Raw genomic sequence first — 23,656 nt, 5'->3', positions numbered from 1 at the left:
CCACAGGGCAACCCGCTCCCCCCACCCCGGTCCTCACTGTTCGCAGGGCCCCTGGCTACCAGGCCTCTCCCTAGCCAGCCGCGCCAGCTCTCACCTGGCAGGCCCCGTGGCTGACCCCGCCCAGGTGTGCCTTGGGGGGGGCCGCCTCCACCCTCACATGCCCTCTGGCCCCTTCCACACAGCAGACGCTCCTGATACTGAACGTGTGCTCGTGCTGGGGGCACACCCAGGAACGGGGTATGGGGGGCCGCAGTGGGGACCACCTCTGTGCTTCCAGGGCTGACAATCTGGAGAGGCGATGGCTCAGCAAAGGCGGCCGGCCGCACAATGAAATTCGCACACCCGGGTGGTAGAGGGAGGGCCCTAGTGCTTTCTCACGGGTCCAGGCAGGCTTCCTGGAGGAGGCAACAGCCAGGCGGCCGCTGGGGGGGTCCAGAGGGTGATGGCAAGGGACGCAGTTAGGGAGGTGGGGCCGGGAGTGATTAGGAAGGGTCAGGGTAGGAGGGCAGGGGAGGGGGACCAGCAAGGAATTGTTTATCCTGTGGGAGAGGGGCGATGGGAAGCGTGTTGGTGACACGAGTGGGCGTGGGTACCAGGTGGATCACAGGGTGTGCACATGGTTTGGCGAGGGCGGGGCCAGCCGCGAGACCAGCTAGCTGGCTCCTGGCAACACCTGGGGGAAGGAATTTGGGGGCCTGGTCACGGAAGAGGAGAGAGGCTGACAGGTGGGGGGACGTCCAGGGCTCGTCTAGGGAGTGGGAAGAACAGGGCGAGTCGAGGGGGACCCCCCGCCTCGTGGTTGGGCAGCGGGCGGCTGGCAGTGCCCCTGGGGAGGCTGGGTCTGCAGTCTGGGGATCAGGAGCGGGGAAGCCCAGTCTGGGGCCCAAGGACGCCCCCAGAGGTGCAGACCTGGGCATCGTTGTGTGCAGGGATGGCGGACGCGAGCCCCGGGGACGAGGCCTGCACCGCGGCGCCAGCACTGCGGCCTGTGGCCCGGGGGCCTGTGGACAAGCCCGCGAGCGGCGGGCGCCCAGGCAGCTGGCGAAGGGAGCTGCGCAGGGGTACGCGGGGGAGAGCCGGAGCCCAGCAGCGGGGAGAAGGCTGCCGGAGGGGCGGTGGGCGGGTGGCCACACGGCTGCGGGGCGGGTTCAGCATTGGGTCCCTTCCTGTGACATCCCGAGGTCCACTCCTGGGTGTAGACTCCAAAGGATCGCAACAGGGCACTTACACACGAAGGCTCGCAGGTGTTCGCGTGACTGTTCACAGCGGCCACGGCGGGGACGAGGGCACAAGGCTCTGCCGCCTGCCGTGGATGAACCGCGACGGCGTGCTGGCCGAAAGAAGCCAGCCGAGGCCACACCACGTTGGATTCCACGCGTGTGAGATGTCCAGGGACAAGCGCAGGTGGGCAGTTGTGGGTGGGGGTGGGGGGTGCTGGGCTGTGGGGGGGTCTGTGCTTCGTGGGCACAGCTTCCCTTTGGGGGGAAGCGCATGTTCTGGAACGAGGCAGGGGTGGTGGGTGCACAGCACTGTACGCACACCGGTGCCACCGAACCGATCCCTTGACACTGGTTACAATGTCAGGCTTTATGCTACTGTGTATTTTTACCAGCATAATGATAACACCACAAAAGCTCTGAAGTCTTGCCAGGACCATTGGTCCTTACCAGTGGGGGTTGCTGGTGGCTTGGGTAAACCGGCCACTGGGCTGTGGGGTGCCGGTGGGAGGGGAGGACTGGAAACCCATCCTGTAGACCAGAGCCACTGGCTGGGCAGCAGGGCAACGGGGTCACAGAGGGAGTTCTGTGTGGTGTTTACATGGGAGCAGTTGCAGGTGCCTTGAAGTGCTGATGACTAGGTCACTAAACGCAGTGCATTAAGGAAACCTGCATTTTGGGGGTCGCCTGGATGGCTCAGTCGTTAGAGCACATGACCCGACCTGGGGGTTGAGTTTGAGTCCCACATTGGGTGTGCAGATTACTAAAAAATAAAATCTTTTTTTTTTTAAAGATTTTATTTATTTATTCATGAGAGGCACAGAGAGAGGCAGAGACACAGGCAGAGGGAGAAGCAGGGTCCATGCAAGAAGCTTGATGCAGGACTCGATCTCAGATCCCGGGGTCATGCCCTGAGCTGAAGGCAGATGCTCAACTGCTGAGCCACCCAGGCATCCCTTAAAAATAAAATCTAAAAACAAAGGAAAAACTAAGTAACCTTAATAAATAAAGTCCTCACCAACACCAATTAGAAAAACACCAAAGCCTGAAAAGCTGGTTGGCCGAGGCAGACCAGAGGTCAATGACTCATAGAGGACGGATCAAGATCAGGGACAAACAGACGGGGAAACTGAGGCCCGCCCATGGTAAGATGAGACCGTGGGCGTGGAGAAGCAGGGCAGTGCCCAGGGGGTGTGGGGCGGGGTCCTGCAGGGCAAGTGAGTGACAGGAGAGTCTGGGGAGCGGATCCTAACCCTGTGGCCCCTGAGGCACTTGCTGCCCAGGTTCCGAGGTTGGTCAGGGGGCACAGGTGGCCCAGTTGGGGATGCACAGCATCTGCATGGGATCGAAATGTGTCCCCCAAATCCACGTGTTCAAGCCCCGACACCCCAGTGCCCCTCTATTTGGAGGTAGGGCTGTCAGGAGGTAACTAAGGTTAAGTGAGGTCCAGGCTGGGCCCCTGATCCTGCTAAGAAGAGGAAGAGAGAGGTCCCCGTGTCCCTCGTCCATGTGCACACAGTCTGCAGGCCAGGAAGAGACGCACCGGAACCCGACGACCCCGGCACCCCCATCTCCCCGGATCTCGCCCCAGGACTCCAAGGAGTGCTCCTTGCTTAAGCCCCAGGCTATGACATTTGCTGTGACAGAGGGCGGACCCTGCGGTGGAAACGGTGCCCTCTGGCAGCCGATGGTGGGAAGCAAGCGAGCAGGCTGGAGCCGAGGCCTGGGTGCCTGCCCCCGAGGAGAGGGGCAGGCAGGTGGCAGAGGGGCCGCCCGTCTTCTTCCTTCCCGGCGGCTCACCAGTCGGTCTTTTGGGGGCTCAGTTAGCGGCAAGAGCCTTAGGGCAGGCTTGCGGAGTGAGCCAGTGGTGTGGGGCTTTCAGACAGGAAGGGTCCACCTGAGAGGGCTCAGAGCTGCAGGAGCCCCCGATGGGTTGCCATGTCCTCCAGGAAGGAAGCAGGCAGGCTCCCAGAGCCACACAGGAGGAACACAGAACGGAAGTAGGAACATTCTGCAATAGCCAGATGCCTGAGGCTGAGAGCCAGGCCGCGGGAGGGCCCTGAATGGCTTAGGACAGGCTTCCTGGCTGGAGTTAGGGGGTGCGGTGGGGACGGTCCAGGAAGCCCAGCCTGTGCCCCAGCCCCAGGGATCCGGGCTGTGAATGATCCAGGGTGTGTGTGTGGGGGTCTGGGTGGGCCACAAGCCTCAGAGCACAGAGTTCTACTGCCAAGTGTATCCCCGACTGGCCGCGAGACCCCAGTAGGATCAAGTCATTTAGCCTGGGTGCCGGGTCAGCTGTGTTGGTTCCTGCTCTGGGCGCCCCTGGAAACCAGCATGGGATCACTGCCTTGTCGCGTGATAGCTGGGTCAGAGTAGCAGCGCCTACAGCAGTATAGACGGCTTCCAAAACCCAGAGGTGCCTCCTTTTTGGTGGCAGGAGGTACAACACATAAGGTGTCCTTTATCCTGGAAGGGATGTCTCCATACGTTCCAAAGCACCAAATCCTGAACACTCCATCAGTGAATCCTGCCCCTGGCAGGCGTGTGTCTTACCAGGTACTTGTGCATTCGGGCCAACGATCATGATGTCATCAAGGCGGAGGACCAATGGGATGCTCTGCGGGACGGCCAGGTGACAGTGGGCAAGCCCGTGGGTGCACACTGTTGTCCTCCTTGGTGAGTGCCCGCTGCGTTGCTCCTCCTTTCCAATGACGTTTGAAAGAACACATTTGCCAGGATCCTAGCACATTCCAAGTGCCCAGGGCTGTTGATCTGTCCTTGTAAAGACACCAGCACAGCATCTACGGTTGAAGTCACCGAACATCCACCAGGACCCACGTGGCTTCTGTAGCGACTATCCTGGAGAATCCAGTGGGGATACGAGGACGCCCGCCACCTGGTGTCACCCACTGTCTCTGAGCACGACTCTATCTTTGCCACTTCCCGGCTTGTCCCGTTGCCTCTGATTTGCAAACTCAGACGGGGCCTGGAGACGCATTTCCAAGGGCTTCTATGTAGCCTAACCCAGCATAATGGTTCCAAGGCTCATTGGAGAGCTCCCTCCGGGAAAACCAGGGACTTCCGGAGCCCTAGGCTGCAGGAGGCCTCAGTGACCCCTTGACAGACAGAGGGACCTCAAGGTCTGGCGACAATACTTGGTTTTCACCGTGCTAACTCTTGTGTTTCTATTGATGGCAAGCGACTCTGGTCTTCCATTTCTGCTAGCGCACCATACAGCTTTTGTGCTTAGACCAGGTCTTAACTAAATACATCATCACATTTAAAGAGAAAAGGTGACGCCAGGAACGGTGCAGGTTTGGGGCGCTCAGGGTCAGGACCCTCCTCCGGCAGTGGCCCTGCTCTCTGCACTCCCTGCAGGCCTGGCGCCCTCACTTGGGGGACAGTCTTCTGTTCGGGCTGGGGGGGTGCAGACGGGGTGCCCACTCTGCACCAGGTACCACCTCCACCTGTGCCCCCGGGGTCCCACATTGAACCAGAGACACGGCCCTGCCCTTCAAGGGCCCCTGGAAGGCTGGTGCTCTGGGGGACGGCGGTGTGGCTGCCCCAGGCTGGGTGCAGCAAGGAGCTGGTAGGCACCCCTCCCGGGGCTCTGGGGGCCTGAGCCCAGAGCAGCGTCGGCAGATGGGCTGCGGGTTGGGGGACATGGGGACAAGCTTCCACCAGGATCCGGGGCGCTGACCTCAGCTCCCATACCTAAGTGCCCTAACCTGCTCTTCTCTGCTCCCAGACCCCTGAGCCCTGACCTGTGTGTCTGGACCTCTGCATCCTTAGCTCTGCACCCTGACCTCCTCTGTGCACTTGCACTGACCTGCTGCTCTGACCTCCGCTCCCTAACCTGTATGCACTGACCTCGGCGCCCTGACCTGCGCACGCTGACCTCTGCTCCCTGACCTCTGCACACACGGTGACCTGTTGAGTTTAAAACGACCGGCCTGCAGTACCTCCCTGTGGCCACACAGGGGCGGCAGGGCCCGAGCCCGGGGCAGGAGGGGCGTGGCTAAGCTGGGTTGCAGGTGGGACCAGGGTCCCTGACACCAGCCGTTGCCACCAGCTGCTGGGCTCCCAGAGCTGCGAAGGGGGTGGGGGGCGGGCGGCGCTGAAAACTCCGTCTGCTGCGACTCGAGCTGCTCCGTGGGGTTTCAGGGGCCCCGGGAGCTGCTCACGTTTGTGTGCAGGTGTGTGCCCAGAGAGGCAGCTCACTCTCACTCAGTGTCAGGAAATGCTCGTCAGCCTCTGGGAGGCACAGATGGAGGAGGCCAAGCAGCCTGTCCCTGGCTGGCGGTCTTGTCAATCCTGGCTGGGCTCCCACACCCAGGAGGCCAGGGACGTGTGCCTACTTGCTGCCTCATATCTCTAGTCCCCAGACGGGGCCGGACAGAGGTGAGTGGTTACGGGATGAATGAATGAGTGTGCACAGAGCCGTCCGCACCAGCAGACAGGGGCGTGGGGGGATGTAGGAATGTAGAGACCCGCTGTGGCACCTACGGTTCTCACGGACACCCGTAGTCGCGAGTTGTGCTCAGGGATTCCACAATTCCTCCCACCCGAGGAAGGGAGATGAAAAACCGAGGGTCCCTGCTCGTTGTGCTGGCTTCTAAGTATTGGACTTTATTTTTTAAGATTTTATTTATTTGAGAGACAGAGAGCACGAAGGCAGAGGCAGAGGGAGAAGCAGGTTCCCCGCTGAGCAGGGAGCCCGATGTCGGGCTTGATCCCAGGACCCTGAGATCATGGCCTGAGCCAATGGCAGACGCTTTACTGACGGAGCTCCCCAGGTGCCCCACAATTGGACTTTATCTCCCTGAGTGGTGTCGGATGAGCTGATACCCCACCTTCCTGAGCCGCGGCCCTGGTGGGAGCCCTGTCACCACCTGCCTGAAATGCCAGAGGCGTTTGCTCTGGGTCCTCGCCTCGGATCAGCTTCCACCCCAGCAGAGCTGTAGTTGGGGATTGTGGGTCAGCGGATCCCTCCCTTCCCTGCACATGATGCCTCTGGGGTCTTGCTACTTGGCCGAGTGGATACCTGTGTTGCTGCTTCCTCTTCTCCAGGGTACTCTCCCAGTTCTCGATCCAGGGTCTCCTCCTCCCTGCAAGAACCTTCTCTGTGCCAGGGAGCAAAGGTCGGGGCCAGGGCCCGGGTCCTCCTCAATCTCACCAAGCATGCTGCACGGTTTTCCAGATCAAAGGTGGGTGCTCGAGCCCACCGCGCTGTCCGAGTTCCACTGGCGGCCCTGTGAGGACACACCCGCATCCTCACCCCTGGAAGCAGCTGGAATCACAGCACATGGCACACGTGTGGGGAAGGGCCTCGAGAGGAGGATTGTCCGTGGGCCCTAGATTCAGACACACTCGGGGACACAGAGGCAACGTGGGGGCAGGGCCAGGGACAACAGAGACGTGGCCCACGCGCCAACAAGGGGGCGGAGGAGAAACACACCCTTCCGTCATGCTCTGCTAGGCGACAGAGCGAGGTCCCTGGTCCTGGCCTCCGCTGGGGCTGCCCTTGCCAAGCACCACAAACGGGCAGCTTAGAGGAACACAAGTGTCCTTTGTCACGGATCTGGAGGCGGAAGTCTGAAACGCAGGTGCTGCAGTGGGTTCTCCCGAGCAGCTCTGAGGGAAGACCTTTTCCACGCGTGTCCCGGCATCCAGCAGCCCCACCTGTGGCCACAGGGCTCCACCTGCACCTCTGGGTCTCCTCTTCCCAGGACACGGTCATTGCAGCTCGGGCCTCCCCGACTCTGGCCTGACATTGACGTAGTGACAGCTGCAAAGACCCTATTTTCTGAATCAGGTCACATTTTGAGGTTCCAGGCGGATGTGATTAGGAGAGGACACCATTCCAACCACTGCGTCCAGGAAAGGGAGCTGGGAGCTCAGGTGCACCTATTCCCCACAGGTGGAGGCTGCACCTGCACCGTCCTTTCCTGAAACCTCTTTCTGCTTCTGTTGGCTGGAGCTGGCTCAGAGGCAGAGGGGCGGCAGAGGGGTGGCATGGATGGGCACGATGAAGGGTGGCCCACAGTAGGGTGTAGGACGGGCGAGGGTCTGAGAAGAGACCTGCCCTCTCCCTGCAGGTTTGCACCACCTCCCCGTGGGGTCTGTGACGCTCCTGCACACCTGTACCGGTGGGCACATGGCTTCCTGCAGGCCGGACCCCCTGGCTGTGTGGCCAGGGCATCGGGGGGGGCAATTTGTCCCTCTGCTCTGGTCTCCCCACACCTGCGGCACGAGTTGCAGCCTGTGGATGCACCCTTGGGACGTGCTGGGTGTCTTCACAGATACCAGACTGTCCTGTCCTTCCTTTGTATCCCCCGGGAAGGGAGGCCCTGCAGACCCGGGGTGGCCAGCGCTCTGTCCCGCGGAGGCGGGGGCTGGAGAAGGAGCCCTTCTCCCACCGCCTCGTCCCGCTGAGGACTCCTAGCAGCCTCTGCCTCCTGTCTCTGGCGCCGACCCGCAGAGTTCCTGCCCTCGCTCTGCAGCCTCCCGCAACCCTCCCTCGTGCCTTGAGCCCATCTCACACCTTCTTCTTTTTTTAATAAGTTATTATTTTTATTTATTTATTTTTAGAGATTTTATTTATTTATTCATGACACACACACACACACACACACAGGCAGAGACCCAGGCAGAGGGAGAAGCAGGCTCCATGCAGGGAGCCCGTTGCGGGACTCGATCCCGGGACTCCAGGATCATGCCCTGGGCTGAAGGCAGGTGCTAAACCACTGAGCCACCCAGGGATCCCGCTAATAGATTTTTAAACATGAAAATAGCCTTTATTGGGCAGCCCATGTGGCTCGGCGGCTTAGTGCCGCCCTCAGCCCAGGGCCTGATCCTGGAGACCTGGGATCGAGTCCCACATTGGGCTCCCTGCATGGAGTCTGCTTCTCCCTCTGCCTGGGTCTCTGCCTCTCTCTCTCTGTATCTCTCTCTCTCATGAATAAATAAATAAAATCTTAAAAAAAAAAAAGAATAGTTTTTTTTTTTTTTTTTTTTAACACGTTGTTTGGTTCATATGTCTGGTTCTCATGCGCAGGGTCAGGGTCGCCCCACTCGGAACATCTGTCATGCGTGCGCTACATTTGTTGCCGTCGGCGAAGGACAGCGATACAATCTTACCAGCTACGCCCGGTCAGTTGGGGTTGCTATCTGTGTTGTGCCTCCTGGAGGCTCTAACAGATCTGGAGTGACACGTGTCCCCCCCCCCCCCGCTGACGTTCCCACCATGCAGGCTCCCGCTGACCCTGGCAGCCCTCGGGGACGTGTTCCCACGTACGGTTCCAGGCTGATGGTCACAGAGGAGCATCCTGTTGAGAAGGTCCCGCTTTAGGCTTGTCGGGGGGGCTGGGCCCTCCGGAGAAGAGATGGAACAGACGCCCTGCAGAACCGTCTGGATGAGGTACAGACCCCTCCCTCCCCGCCAACTTCCTAGACTCATGGCGATGACACCTTGCAATAGGAGTTTCATTTTTCTCTGGATTTAAAAAAAAAAAAGTACCCGGAGAAAAGCAAATGGAAGTCACACAGACCCTCACGGGGGAAGGGGAGCCGAGAGCCGCAGAGAGGAGCCTTGCGGCCCATGGGCACTCACCTGCAGCCACAGCCTCCCTTTATTTCCTCCCTGCTCAGCCAGGGTGTCCAGGGGCGTCGCAGCAAACACCCAGGCTGCTCAGGCTCTGGGTTCTCTTGGGAAGAGCTGGCTGTCCTGACGGGACCTCACTCTGCTTGGTTGGGTTTGTGTCTGGCTGCACCTGTGACACCAGCACTGGTCACCTGTGGCTTGCAGGTGGCCAGCGCCTAGAAGCAGGGAGCCCAGCCAGGCTGCAGAGGGTGTGCGGGGAGAGAGAGGGGCTGGGGTGCCTGCCCGCACCCCCACTGTTCTGGGCTGCTCCCTAACTGACCCCAGACTCCCCACCTCCGGGCCAGGGGAGGTGCCCAAGCCCCTCGGTGAGAAGGACCAGCCGCTGTCCGTCCTGAGCTGGGGACTGGGCTGTCTCCTGGGGTCTCGGGCTGCACCAGCCGCAGGGCCTCTTCCCGGGGGCTGTGTGGCTCTTGGTGGCCGTGGTGCAGGGGGACCTGGGGGTGGGCAACGCCCACGGCCGCCTGCTGATTAGCCCGTCCGCACACCGTGCCCGGGGCAGGGTGGGAGGGCATCGAGGGAGCCTGAGGGCCCCCAGGGTGGTCTCTGTGAGGGGACCCGGGTCTGGGTGTAAAGTTGGGGGAGTCCGTGAACGTCCGCGTAACCTCTCTCGGTCGGGCCCTACGGGTCCCACTACTGTTTCACACGTCATATGACACTGACCATATGACACTGACCGGCGTGTTGGTGGAAAAACCCAATCTCAGCGTTTTCGGGGCTCTCGAGTCTACCCGGGGCACTTCGAACGCGTCCTAGGCAGAGAGAAACGTTCCAGAACGCCCACTGCCCCGATACAGCCGAACCGCAGCGCTAGCGCTTCCTCTCCGTCCCGGGCCTGAGACCCTCCTCTGGGGGGCCTTCTCCAGGTGGCAGGCCGCATGCTGAAGACGGGGCCCTGGGGACGTCCTCATCCCCAGCCCCGAGCCTCCTGTCCCCCAAGTGTCCTTCCGTCCCAGGACAACTGGTGACCCCAAGTAGGCGGGGAGAAGGGAGATGGGGAGACAGGAGCGCCCCACTCTGGGAATCAGGATGGCATTCTCGGCAAGCATGGGTCAGGCGCCAGCCGGACCCCAACTCTCCAGAGACACCTTCCCTGAGACGGAGCCTGGGTCAAGCACAGCACCCCCCCCCCCCCCCCGCCCCGCTCCCTGCTGTGTCGCTTTGTTCTATTGATCACTATGTGGGATGATTTTATTCCGCAGCCCAGACGAGGGCCGGCGCTATAGGCCTCTTTCACCCGCTGTGTTCCTGTGATGGGGACCGTGCTGGGCTCAGTGCGTGTTTGTTGATTGAATGAAAGACCAGGAATCAGCACTGGTCCCAGGAAGGGGAGGAACTCAGTACCCTCCCTCCAACAGCTTTACCGCAGGCCATGGGCCGAGCCTCGGGGTGGGGGAGACGGGCACGCAGAGGGCTAACCCGTGCCTCAGCACCGCGCCCTGGTGCCTGCCTAGAACCCAACAGTGATCCCGGTGACACTCGGCCCACGTGGACACCGCCCACAGCCAATCTGACGGTCGAAGTGGAAGGAAGCACGGCCTCACCATAGCTTCGTAGCGGGTCCTGGTTGACAGCAAGGTTGTCCCTCCCTCCCATGGTCCTTCGGAAGTGCCCACGTTATTGTTGGCTGCTAGTCTTCTCTGTTACTTCTAGAAAATCTCACCCAAGTCCATGAAAAGGCCCACCTGGGATTTACATCGGAATCACATTGACTCCGTAGGTGTGAACACCTCCGTGGCCTGCTGTCCTCCCCCCCCCGGACCACTGCACATCCAGCCGCACCACTCACAGCAGAAGCAAGTGGAGCACCCGCGGACAGGTACACATGAGACACCACGTGGGCCGGGCCTGCGGGGGACAGCGATTCGGCCTGGAAGGGGCCAATTCCGACGCCCGAACCCAGAGGACATCACTATTATTATTTAATTTTTTTTTACTATTATTATTTCAATACGAAACAAACCAGACACAGACACAAAAGGACAGACTGTGCACAATCCTGCTTCTGTGGGGTCCCTGGAGTCATCAGATCCATAGACGTGGGAGGGTGGGGGGGCAGGCGCCAGGGGCAGGTGTTTAACGCGGACAGAGCATCTGTTTGTGAGATGAGAAAGTCCTGCAGGTGGATGCTGGTGATGGTTGCACATGATGAATAGATTTATTTATTTATTTTTAAAGATTTTATTTATTTATTCATGAGACACAGAGAGAGAGAGAGAGAGAGAGAGAGGCAGAGACCCAGGCAGAGGGGGAAGGAGGCTCCACGCAGGGACCCGACGTGGGACTCGATCCCGGGTCTCCAGGATCACGCCCTGGGCTGAAGGCGGTGCTAAACCGCTGAGCCCCCTGGGCTGCCCAGATGAATAGATTTAACGTCACAGAACGGTGCCCTTAAAATGTTTAAGTCGTAGATGCATATGTAAGATTTGTTTATTTGAGACAGATTGAAAGAGAGAGAGAGAGAGCAGGGGAAGTAGCAGAGGGAGAGAGAATCCCAATCCCACAGTGAGCTCGGCACCGGACAGACTTGATCCCACAACCCTGAGATCATGACTGGAGCCGAATCAAGAGTCAGATGCTCAATTGGCTGGGCCACCCAGGTGCCTAAGATATATTTTATTTTATGTGTATTTTACTATGATAAAAAATCAGAAAAAAATCTAATAATCTCTTATAACTTCCCTTTCTAGAATCCTTGCACCCCTTTGAACAGATGATTCCTACAGATATGAAAATGGCATCTTCTCATTAGAACTGCCTGGGGTAAAAAAAAAAAAAAAAAAGAACTGCCTGGGGTTTGCTGGTGGTACCGAAAAATGTCACAGGCTTGTTTTTTTCTTTTTCATTTTTCGTTACACTAGCTACAGGTTGACTGCAATATTAAATGAAAGTCAAGGCCATACTCCCTCTTGGCTTTTTTTTTTTTAAAGAGGATACTTCTATGGGATCCCTGGGTGGCGCAGCGGTTTGGCGCCTGCCTTTGGCCCAGGGCGCGATCCTGGAGACCCGGGATCGAATCCCACATCGGGCTCCCAGTGCATGGAGCCTGCCTGCTTCTCCCTCTGCCTGTGTCTCTGCCTCTCTCTCTCTCTCTGATGTGACTATCATAAATAAATAAAAATTAAAAAAAAAAATAAAATAAAGAGGATACTTCTAATCATTATCCATTTGGTGTCTTATTTTTATTGATGTGCTTTACTTAAGGAAAGGAAATTCCTTCTCATAGTCTTTACTAAGAGATCTATTCTTTGACCTAATGAATCAATGTTGAATTTTTTATTGAGATGATCATGAGGTTTCTCTGAGTCTCTACGGCGACGTGCATTTATGGATATTTTTAAAAGATTTTATTTATGTATTTATTTATTCATGAGACACACACAGAGAGAGGCAAAGACCCAGGCAGAGGGAGATGCAGCTCCATGCAGGGAGCCCAATGCGGGACTCGATCCCAGGACCCCGGGGTCATGCCCTGAGTTGAAGTCGGACACTCAGTCACTGGACCTCCCAGGTGCCCCTATATTTATGGACTTTCTAATGATAAACCGCACTGGAGTCTGTGACGCAGCCTGCTGGGTCAGTGTCCTATCCCTTGTATACTGGGCTGGGTGTGAGCTCTTGATTTCTGGAACTTGATGCTTATATTTTCCTTTCCTTTTTTCTTTTTTTTTTTTTTTTTTAAGTAGGCTCCACACCCAGCGTGGAGCCCAGCATGGGGCTTGATCTCACGACCCTGAGATGAAGACCTGAGCTGAGACCAAGAGACGCTTCACCGACTGAATCCCCCCAGGTGCCCCTATATTTTCCTTTCTTATAATGACTGGACTGGTGGTGGCATCACTGTCACAGTGGCTTCTTAGGAAAAAGTGTGTGGGTTTCACTCTTCCGTTCCTTTTGGGGAAGATCTTGTTTAAAGCTGGGCCGATACATGGCTTAAAATTTTAGGTAGAACCCATCTGTAAAATATCCATACCTGGGGATCCCTGGGTGGCTCAGCAGTTTAGCGATTGCCTTTGGTTTAGGGCATGATCCTGGAGTCCTGGGATCGGGTCCCGCATCGGGCTCCCTACATGGAGCCTGCTTCTCCCTCCTCCTGTGTCTCTGCCTCTCTCTCTCTCTATGTCTAAAATCAATCAATCAATCAATCAATAAATCTTAAAAAATATATCCATGCCTGGTGCTTTTTTTTTTTAATTATATTTTTTTTATAATTTTTTTTTTAATTTTTTTTTTAGGTATTTATTTATTTATTTATGATAGTCACAGAGAGAGAGAGAGGCAGAGACACAGGCAGAGGGAGAAGCAGGCCCCATGCACCGGGAGCCTGACGTGGGATTCGATCCCGGGTCTCCAGGATCGCGCCCTGGGCCAAAGGCAGGCGCCAAACCGCTGCGCCATCCAGGGATCCCTTTTTAATTATATTTTTTAACGGTCCTATTTTTCACGATGATCTCCACAATTGTCGCCATGCTCCCGCTGCAGGGCCAAGTGATGCAGGTTCGATACACATCAGTGATATCCAGCCCCACTGGTGTGCGGATCTGTGAGTGCTGACAAATGCACACAGTCAGGGCGCAGTCACCTCACTCTGGGAGGCTTGCCCTGTGCCCCTCTGTGGCCAACCCCCCTGTCCCTGGCCTCCGGGGGCTGGTGATGGGTTTTCTGCCCTATAACTGTACCTTTCCCAGAATGTCATACACATGGGACCACACAGCGTTTGCAGTCTGGGCTCCTCACTTAACACTGTGCATTTGAGGTTTATTCATATCACAGCCGCCCTGACTCACTCTTCCTTCCACTGCGTGGATGCACCACTGCTTACTTATCTTTTTTCTTTTTCTTTTTTTACTTTGAAGGGGTCTTTGTTGTTGTTGTTTTTACGTGAGTTTACCTGTCGCAGGGTGTGTGTGCTGCTGAAGGTTTTTTGGTGATTTTGCATAAAGTCAATCCACATGTTTGGATCTGGGTTTCTCTGTGGACGCAAACTTTCATCTCCCTCGTTCACGGGTTCGTCTCTGTTTAACTTTGTCCTCATCGGCTTTGGCTTTGTCAGGTTTTTACAGTACTGTTTTCATAGGTGTGCACGTTTTAATTTGTATTTTCCTAATGACTGATGATGTCGAGCACTTTGTCGCGTGCATGTTTGCCATTCGCGTGGCTCCTTTTGTAAAGCGTTTACATCTTTTCAGGATTTTTTTTTCCATTGGAATCATTTTTATTTTTTTATTTTTATTTTTTGGAATCATTTTTAATATTTAAATACAAAAACTGTGCGGATCCCTGGGTGGCTCAGTGTTTTAGCACCTGTCTTTGGTTTGGGGCGTGATCCTGGAGTCCCGGGATCGGGTCCCATATTGGGCTCCCTGCATGGAGTCTGCTTCTCCCTCTGCCTGTGTCTCTGCCTCTCTCTCTTTCTGTGTCTCTCATGAATAAATAAATAAAATATTTTTAAAAATACAAAAAATGAGCCCTTACTTTTTTTCTTTTTTAGACAGACAGGTCTCTCATAGCCAAAATGGGCAGAGGAAATGAGCTGTTGCTCTGGCCTCCAGAGTCCCCGTCCTGCAGTTGAAGCTGCTGGCCGGCCCCCCCTCCTTTCCAACATAGAAAGTTCCAGTGGCTGCTTTACACCACGGCTGTAATGCATGATGTATTTCATAGTGTGCATGTCCCTTCCCAACATCTCCATGCTTATAAACAAAAATGGTGCGGGGTACGTCCTTCCCAGTGGCATCAGTTCCTACACCCCAAGGGGATAGTGAGGTCCTCCAGTCGTAAGTGATTTAGGGAGAAAGGGGCGGGATGGCCAGAGCTGGAGCAACCGTCTGCCTTGCTGCACTCTGCTATCAGAGTGAGAACAGAAGAAATGGGACCGTGCGGAGGGCACGGTTGCAAGTTGGGAGTCCCCATGAGACACTGAGAATTCTCGCCACCAGGTTTACACAGATCAATGTGCCAAAGCTAAAAAATAAATAAATAAATAAAAAGGAATCCAAATAATCAGCAAACACTATTGAATTTTCAAACTTGTCCCACCAAGACAAGTCATGTAGCAGTAGCAATCTAGATTTTTCCAGGATTTTCTACCTTTTTTGGAAGGTAGAGCCACTGGCATTCCTGCTGAGACCCCTGTGTTGGGCCCCCAAACTATCTGCCTCTGCTGCACTTGTTGCTGCCGCTCCACTTGCAACTTCTCAGTCTCAAAGACAACAGGAAGAACCGGGATCGTGAAGCAAGTGGTCCCAATCCACGAGGCTGCCCTGGAAAACCTGTACGTTGTTTGAGCCACAAAGAGGGAGACATCAAAAGTGGCGCCAGCCGCGGGCCGGACCCTCTCTGGAACATCTCCGTCAGACCCCACAGTCTCTCCGATGGTGTCTCACCTAGCTCCTCGCCGTCTTCCTCTCCTGCTCCTCTTCGGTCTTCTCGGCGTTGCCTTTCGGAAGCAATTTGTCCGGGGACAGGAGTGTCCCAGGGCCACCAGCAGGCTGCAGGGGAACCCTCTTCAGGATTTTTTAGAAGAAGATTTTGTTTATTTATTTGACAGAGAGAGAGAGAGCATGAGCAGGGGCAGGGGCAGAGGGAGCGGGAAAAGCAGGCTCCCCGCTGAGCAGGGAGCCCAACACGGGACTCAAATCCAGAACCCTGAGCTCATGATCTGAGTGAGCCGAAGGGAGACACTTCACCCCCTGAGCCTCCCGGGACGCCCCTTGGGATTTCTTTTTTTTTTTTTTTTTCCCTTGGGATTTCTTTACTTGGACTTTTCTTTTCTCATTAGAGAAATTTGGGCAATTTCTTATATGTTCCGGGTACGAGCATATTGTCTCTTGCAGATGTCTTCTCCCAGCCTGCAGATTCCCGCTCTTCCACTGCCTTTTGGTGTTTTCGGATGAGCATGCTTTTAATTTTTTTTTTAAAGATTTTATTTGGGGATCCCTGGGTGGCTTAGTGGTTTAGCGCCTGCCTTTGGCCCAGGGCTCAATCCTGGAGTCCCGGGATCGATTCCCGCGTTGGGCTCCCGGCATGGAGCCTGCTTCTCCTTCCTCCACTCTGACTCTCTCTCTCTCTCTCTCTCTCTCTCTGTCTATCATAAATAAATAAATAAAGTCTTTTAAAAAAATAAATATTTTATTTATTTATTCATGAGAGACACACACAGAGAGAGAGGGAGAGACACAGGCAGAAGGAGAAGAAATATATATATATATATATATATATATATATATATATATATATATTTTTTTTTTTTTTTTTTTTTTTTTTTTTTTTTTTACAAAAAAACTTTTTAATGAATCCTGTCCAGCATTGGCCAGTAATATCTTTTTCTGCCCCTTCTCCCCTTCAACTTCTGCTTCCGTCTCGTAAGCAGCATGTCCACTTTCCATGCTGGCGTCTTTGCCAGTAAGTTCGCTTACTTATTTTATTACAATCACCAATGTGTTCAGACCAATTCCCACCACCTTAGTTTATTATTTTTATATTGTTCAACTACAACTGGGTTTTTCTCCTTTTCTTGCCTGTCCTCTAGAACAGATGCACCTCAGGAAGGCGGGACCGAGTGCGACTGTCCTAGTTCCCTCACATGACGGTACCGTCTGGACTGCTGATCGTGACTCACTGTGGGTATATCTCCTCGTCTTTGATACTATCTTTCACAAAAGATAACAGTAACCCTTATCACGATACTTGATTTCTTTTGCTGAATATCTCTCTTGCGACATTTTCCTATAAGAGTTTTATCTCAACTGTTTCGAGGGCATCGTGCGTGGGCCCACCCGCGGATGCACTGACCTGGCCCATGAGCGGAGGCCTGCCCGGTGCTGACGACAGCTGCGCAGGGGCTCTTGCCAGCAGGGCTGGTGACCCCCGAAGCAGAGCCCGCGGCTCCCTCCAGGGCCGCACTGTCACCTGCTCACACTGAACCAGCCAGTGTGTCCCGTGGGGCGCAAGCCGGCGGGCGAGGTCTGCTCTTCTCAGAAGAGGCCTCCATCCCGAGGGAAGGGCCCGGGCGCCGGCGGGCACCAGCCCCAAGGCCCTTGTGGGCGCCTCCTGCCCTGCGCTAGGGGCTCTGCTAAGCAGAGAGCCAGGGCCTGGCCCATGATGACAGTGGCCGTCAGTCCCGCGCCCTCCCTGCGAGCCTGGGGCTCCCCGGCGCCCCACTCGTGCTTCTGGCCACGGCCCTGCGTGTTCAGTGGCGCGCGGGCAGAGAAGCAGCCCCCCCCCCCACCCCCGTGTCCTGGCCTCAGGCAGCCTCGGCTCACACCCCTGACTCTGCGCTGTGCGCCTCCCATCCCCCGGCCTCCCTCCCGGGCTCGGCGGGGGATCGCTGCTCTGTCCCTGGGACTCTGTGTGGTCCTCAGGGACTGGCAGAGGAGGTCTTAGACACAAGACACTGGTGGCCTGAGGACCCCGGGCGGGCGTGGACGTCACTCACTTCCCGACTCCTGGTGCGCACACGAGGGCCGGGGCACTCTCTGTGAGACAGCAAGCCCAAGCCTGGCGCAGGCACCGTCCGTGCATCCAACACAGCGGAACAAGTCCCCCAGGGGCCTCAGGGAGCTCGGTGTCCCGGCTCCGCAGTGACCTCCCAGCCCCGAGGTGCTGAGGGGTGCTGCTCGGCTCAGAGCACCCCAAAGCCCACCGGGCCACCCCAGCAACACTGGTCCCTTCTCTCCTACTCCTGCAGGCCACAAATCCGCGGTCGGAGCAGCCACGGCTGGTGCCACTGAGGCCTCTACTGCGCCTGTCGACACTGCAACTCCTTTGTGTCTCACCTGCATCCCCCCTGCATGCTCCCTGCAGCTCCCCTGCATCCCCCCTGCGTTCCCTCCTGCATTTCCCTTGCATTCCCCCTGCATCCCCCATGCATCCCCCCTGTGTCCCCCCTGCATCCCCCTTGCGTTCCCCCTGCATCCCCCGTGTGCCCCCTGCATCCCCCTGCATCCCCCCTGCGTCCCCCCGATATTCCCTCTGCATCCCTCTGTGTGCTCACTATATCTGTCCTACATCCCGCCCTGCGTCCTCTTGACTGGTCCCTCTGTGCCCATCTGTGTCCTCATGGCCTCTCCTGTAAGGACTCCAGTGGATTAGGACCTGCCCACGTGGCCCCATTTTACCTAAATCACCCCTTGAGAGACCCTGTGTCCAAATACAGTCATATCTGAGGTGCGGGGGCGGGTACTCGACATGTGCATTTAGGGGACACACTCAGGCCATGACGGAGTCCCTCCTAGCGGAATCCACAGGCCGCTGCCTCTTTGGGGAACTGGGAGAAGCACCTCCATCCCTCCTGAGTCTCCTCCCGGAGGCCCAGCCCTGTCCCCCAACATGTGGCAAGGCCGTGTGGATGTCGCCGGCCGCTGGTGTCCAGGCAGTGGGCACAGGGCGGTCAGGCGCCCAGAAGGCTGTGCCCAGGCAATCCCATGGCCGTCTTCCCGGACTCTCAGCCACCCCACCCACCCCACGCGGCCCCAGGTGTGGCCTGCTCCTGGGGCCGTGGTCGGGGACACCCTGACCACACTGTCCCCTCAGCTCCTCGGGTGATGACGGAGGGCCCCAAGAAGGCCGAGTGCCCAGCATGCCTGGGACCTCTGGTGGCCCGGCCCACTCCCTTGGGGCCAAGACTGTCCTGGGGCCTGGATTGGAGCCTCCAGGAGCCGCCCCTTCACAGTCAGTAACGGTGAGCGCTGGGGCCTTGGGGAGAAGCCTGGGGAGGGGGGTCATTAGCCCCGGGAGAGACTGAGGCCCCAGAGGCTGGACCGAGGGCTGGGGTGACCCCCTGGCCGAGATAAAAGTTCATTTGTGCCTCAGCCCGAAGGCCCTTCCGGCCCCTCCACCAGACTGCTCACTCTCCGCACGTCACGTTCGTGACTGTCCCTCCGGTGGGCAGAGGACCGCAAAGCTGTGCCCTGTCACCACCAGCCCCCACGGAAGGAGAAGGCTGCCCCCACTTCCTGTGCTATGGGGATAAAGGAGGGCCCTGGGGGGACGGCCAGGGAAGGAAGCACCATGGACAAAGCCGGTGCTGGGAAGGCCTGTGCCTCACCAGGCCCCCTGCTGATGTTGTGGCTGCTGGTTCTGACCGCTCCCTGGCTGGGGGGCTCCGTGCCCATAAGCCCCGGTGAGTCCCAATCCCTCCGATGTGCCCAGGGGGTGTGGGACTGCCCCTTAGGGAAGAGCTTCCCTGGTCCCCCCCCGAGCTCTGGGGAGGCCTGTCAACCTGTTTCTGCAGACCCCGGCCTGCGACATGAGCAGGTGGGCATCGTGGGGGGCTGCAAGGTGCCAGCCAGGAGGTACCCGTGGCAGGTCAGCCTGAGGTTCCATGGCATGGGTAGCGGCCAGTGGCAGCACATCTGCGGAGGCTCCCTCATCCACCCCCAGTGGGTGCTGACCGCGGCCCACTGCGTGGAGCTGTGAGTGGGGCCGCCCCACCTCTGGGGCTGGGCGCAGGGGGGCGGGGAGCCGCGGGCACGGGGTGTGCATGAGCGCGGGGTCCTCTTGCGGGAGGCGGCCTGCTGGGACCCCTCCCCAGGCCTGAGAAGCCCCAGGGCCCCTCTCTCCCAGGGAGGGCTTGGAGGCTGCTACCCTCAGGGTCCAAGTCGGGCAGCTGAGACTCTACGACCACGACCAGCTGTGCAACGTGACCGAGATCATCCGCCACCCCAACTTCAACATGAGCTGGTATGGCTGGGACAGCGCGGACATCGCCCTGCTGAAGCTGGAGGCCCCCCTGACGCTCTCCGAGGACGTCAACCTGGTGTCCCTCCCGTCTCCCTCCCTGATTGTCCCCCCGGGGATGCTATGCTGGGTGACCGGCTGGGGAGACATTGCAGACCACAGTAGGTATAGGGAGAAGGCGCGGAGGGTGTGGGGCTGGGGTGGCTGGGCCCTTCCAGAGAGCACCTCGCTGCATCGCCTCCCGGAACCCCCAGGGTCCAGTGTGATGCCAGGGTTTGGACAGGAAGTTTCTGGAACAGACCTGAGGAGCTGGGCACTTGCCCTGGCCAGGCGGCCCCGTGTTTGGTTCAGAGCCCTGTGGTTACCGCGTGGACTCTGGCCACCAGGGTCTGAGGACACATGGCGGTCCTCGTGTCATGAGGGGGAGAAATCCAGGCTCGCTGAGTTTGGGGACCCACCAAGGTCCCGGGCTCCCCTGCTGCTGAGGCAGTTTCCCCGGGGAGCCTGTGGGTCTGGCCCGGGAGCCCAGACTCTGGGGAGGGAGGCCTGGTCCAGAGCTTGAGGTGTCCCGCGGCCGGGTCCCAGCGTGGTGCACGTGGGGAGATGCACAGGGTCTGCGCTAAGCCCCCGGGTCAGGGCTGGCAGTGGGGGGTGCTCTGTGTACCCGGCAACAGGGCGGGGGGGCGCCCAGCACAACCTGGAAGGGGCATGTGTGGCAATGGGGACGAGAGGAGCCCCCGATGCTCACCCAGCACCCCCCCACAGCGCCACTGCCCCCACCCTACCACCTGCAGGAGGTGGAGGTCCCCATCGTGGGGAACAGGGAGTGTAATTGTCACTATCAGACCATTCTTGAGCAAGACGATGAGGTCATCAAGCAGGACATGCTGTGTGCCGGGAGCGAGGGCCACGACTCCTGCCAGGTGAGGCCCCGGGCTGCCCGGCCGCGTCCTCCGTCCCCTTCTAGCCCAAGAGCGTGGGATCTGCCGGCCCCTCGGCCACAGGGCCACGGAAGCTCTAGCTGAGGGCCTCTTTTCCCCACAGATGGACTCCGGGGGCCCCCTCGTGTGCAGATGGAAGTGCACCTGGATCCAAGTGGGGGTCGTGAGCTGGGGCTATGGCTGCGGTTACAACCTCCCTGGGGTGTATGCCCGCGTGACGAGCTACGTGTCCTGGATCCACCAGCACATCCCTCTGTCCCCCGGACCCTAGAAGGGACACACGTCAGTCTTCCTTGTCTCATCACTGCGTGTTCCCTGCGCGGTGGCAGGGGGAGCGGGGAGAAGTCCGGGGTCTCGGATGCCTGCTTGGAATTGGATTCTTATTAAACATGCTGGGAAAACCTCCCAAGGCTGCGCCCGTGGTTGATTGTCGTGTGTCTGGGGGCCCAGGGAGTCGGGCTGGTGGTGGCATCTCTGGCGCCGGCATCTTCTGGCCAGGCAGAGTGGGGCAGACGGAAGGACGGACGGATGGACGGGTTCCAGGGGCAGGTTTCTGTGCTTTTTCCCCAAAAGAATGTCAGCGGGGACGAGGGGCTGTGGTCCATGCCCTCCCCTGCGGCCCCCCAAAGGCACGGCGGAGGCAGGGCTCCGGGTCTGGGGGCTGCCCACGGGGGTCCTCCCCCCACTGTTCTTCAGAGCCCCTCCTCTCCGGGCAGCATGTCAGCCGGTTCTACAGACCCCTTCCAGCCTTGTGGCACCAGGTTCTTTTCCGGATGTTCAGAGTCCCGTCTGACGGGTCAAAGTGTCCCTGGTTTGCTCTGAAAACACGTCCCGTAAGCCTGGGCCCCCAGGAGCGCGCTGTGCGTGCATTGCCCCTCAAGGACCCGCTCCCAGGACCTCAGCTGGTCCCTGTCCCCCAGGCCCCACCACCTTCAACCACATTAACGTTAAACTGAAAGCATTTTGACAGAGAGCACAGTGCTCTGCGCTCCCAATGCGCTCGCAGCCACTAAACCAGATCCCAAGTGCCTGGAGATGCCCCCGAGACGTGTCCACAAGCGGCTGGGGTCTCCTGGGCACCCCTCCCTGCACTGGGGGAAGGGGGTCTAAGAGGGGCCATCCTGGGCTTAGCCATGGGGGGCCCATGCCCAGCTCCTCCCGAGGTTGGGGAGCCCCTCCTGAGGGCTCCGGGGGCACTGCTTTCCCATTTCCCCGGGCGTGGGTGTGACCTGGCTGAGCGAGGGCAGGAGCGCCCACGAGCAGACGAGGGCGTGGGTGGGGATTGGCCGTAGGGGTCGGTGCCGGTGCTGCAGGTGGCTGCGGGGACCATGCGGTGGGACAGCTCCGGGTGCCCCCTCGTCCCTCACCTCCCAGGTTTCAGTACTGCGCGGGGTCACACCCAGGGTCGTGATGACCGGACCCTTCCCTGGCCGCAGCACCCTCACCTCAAAAAACCTGAGCCAGACCCTGGGGCAACCTTCTCTGAGGTGCACTGGTCCCGGGCGTGGGGGGTGGGGGGAGGGAGGGGGAGCGGGACAGGAATGGAGGATGGGGAGGGGGGAGGACTGCATGCTGGCCGTGCTGGGTCCCCGGGGACCTCCCTGTGCCTCGGCTTTGCCGGCTCAGGCCACGTTCCTGGAACTCTTGTGGGGCTGCCTGGGGGAGTTGGGAGTCCCACAGGGCTGACCTTCCCGGGTGGATCCAGGGGGGAGGCGTGGACCTAGGGCCTAGGGCTGGGGAGCCCGGCTCAGGCCTTACCCCTTGGGTATGCACTCTGACGAGGCTCCCGGGTTAGGCCTTTCCTGGCCCCAGGCACCGCCTGTCCCCACGGTGCCACTCGCCACCACGGAGAAGCTCGGTTCACCCCAGGACGGGCATTTGTCCACTTTGGCCACAGCGTCCCCAGCACCGAACCCTGGGCCAGCCACAGTGTGTTCTCTGCAAACGCTGATGCTCTGACCCCTGGGGGGAGGGAGCCTGCCCCCCCAGACCCCCCAGCTGTTGCCCCACCCGCTTACCCATGCCAGGGCGGGGGATAAAGGGCCTCAGATGCCCCAGGAGCAGAAGGCAGAGGACCTGGAGGGGTAAGGGCCGCGCACACCCCTGCCCTCCCCCCACGCAGATGCTGGGGCTGCTGTTTCTGACCCTCCCCTGCCGGGGGGCTCTGTGCCTATGACCCCAGGTGCGTCCTAACCCCAAGCAATAACCCTGCTGCCCTGGGGCCCCTTGGTGATCTCAAGTCTGTGCCACCCTGGGCTGGGACAGGCGGTGACCTCCACGTGAGGACAGCCGTGGGAGAGACTACGCGCGGGAGGCCGTGCTGAGCTCCAGGCAGGGGCATCCGGGGCACTGAGGGCTCCCCACTGTGTGGCCCCAGATCCTGGCCTGGGGGCTAAGCCAGTGGGTGTCGGGCAGCAGGACGTCCCCGCCGGGAAGCAGCTGTGACAGGTCAGCCTGAGGATCCTCAACCAAGAGAGTGGCCAGGGGCAGCTCACCTGCGGGGCTCCCTCATCCACTCCCAGGGGGTGCTGGCCACGCCCCACTGTGCTGGACCGTGAGGGGTTCCCCTGGCTGCCCCCTTGGTGGGGCGGGTGGAAGCACGGCCAGGAGAAGGGCAGAGCCACGTGAGGACGGTGTCCTGGGGGGGACTCAGAGCCCCTAGAGACATTCCCAATGCCTGTCCTGTAAGGTGCCCGACACCATCCGCCACCCTGAGTTCAACGTGAGCCTGTGTGCCCGGTGAGGCGCGGACATCCCCGTGACGCTCTCCAGGGGGGTCGGGCCTGTCACCCCGATGCTCATCCCTGGAATGAAGTGCCGGGTGACCGGCTGGGGCACCTCTGGGGCCCACAGTAGGATCGGGAGAGGCCACAGGCAGGGGCGGGTGGGGGCCACACGGCCAATGGCCTCAGGGGGGTACGGCCCGGGTCACAGACTCCGGCAGGATTCCTGGCCGCCCGCTACCCGCCGGGCTCGGGGACGCATCTTAAAACGTACTCGTCTGAACTTGGACAACATCCCGGGACCCACGGGTCATCTCTGTCTGCTGCTTGGGACGTCGGTTGCTCAGGACTCAGTCTCAGGAGAGGGGCTTTATTCCTGTGTTTTCCCAGTAAAAATTGCTTAGGGAGAACAGGTTCCCTCATTTCCCTGGCCTATTC

General features: G+C 58.8%; 1 protein-coding gene across 13 annotated transcripts; it reads left to right on the top strand.

Annotated features, from left to right (window-relative positions):
- Positions 1 to 5,321: 5,321 nt before the first annotated feature.
- LOC140638236 (mastin) lies at positions 5,322 to 20,904 on the top strand. 13 transcript variants are annotated; one of them, XM_072835179.1, is made up of 13 exons: positions 5,322 to 5,618; positions 6,288 to 6,424; positions 8,275 to 8,369; positions 8,470 to 8,637; positions 10,598 to 10,696; positions 12,564 to 12,667; positions 16,411 to 16,496; positions 17,564 to 18,556; positions 18,799 to 18,997; positions 19,109 to 19,289; positions 19,441 to 19,715; positions 20,320 to 20,477; positions 20,599 to 20,904. In XM_072835179.1, exons 8-13 carry the CDS (start codon positions 18,455 to 18,457, stop codon positions 20,764 to 20,766), a joined length of 1,083 nt encoding a protein of 360 aa, XP_072691280.1. In that variant the 5' UTR covers positions 5,322 to 5,618; positions 6,288 to 6,424; positions 8,275 to 8,369; positions 8,470 to 8,637; positions 10,598 to 10,696; positions 12,564 to 12,667; positions 16,411 to 16,496; positions 17,564 to 18,454; the 3' UTR covers positions 20,767 to 20,904. The 13 variants fall into 13 exon arrangements, with proteins under 13 accessions (XP_072691280.1, XP_072691279.1, XP_072691285.1 ...); XM_072835178.1 differs by having other exon boundaries at positions 12,561 to 12,667; XM_072835184.1 differs by having other exon boundaries at positions 12,561 to 12,667; positions 16,406 to 16,496.
- Positions 20,905 to 23,656: the final 2,752 nt, after the last annotated feature.

The sequence above is a fragment of the Canis lupus genome, chromosome 8, assembly GCF_048164855.1.
Source record: "Canis lupus baileyi chromosome 8, mCanLup2.hap1, whole genome shotgun sequence".
NCBI lineage: Eukaryota > Metazoa > Chordata > Mammalia > Carnivora > Canidae > Canis > Canis lupus.
The sequence above is the reverse complement of the archived record's forward strand: the minus strand, read 5'-3'. Positions and strand labels throughout refer to the sequence as shown.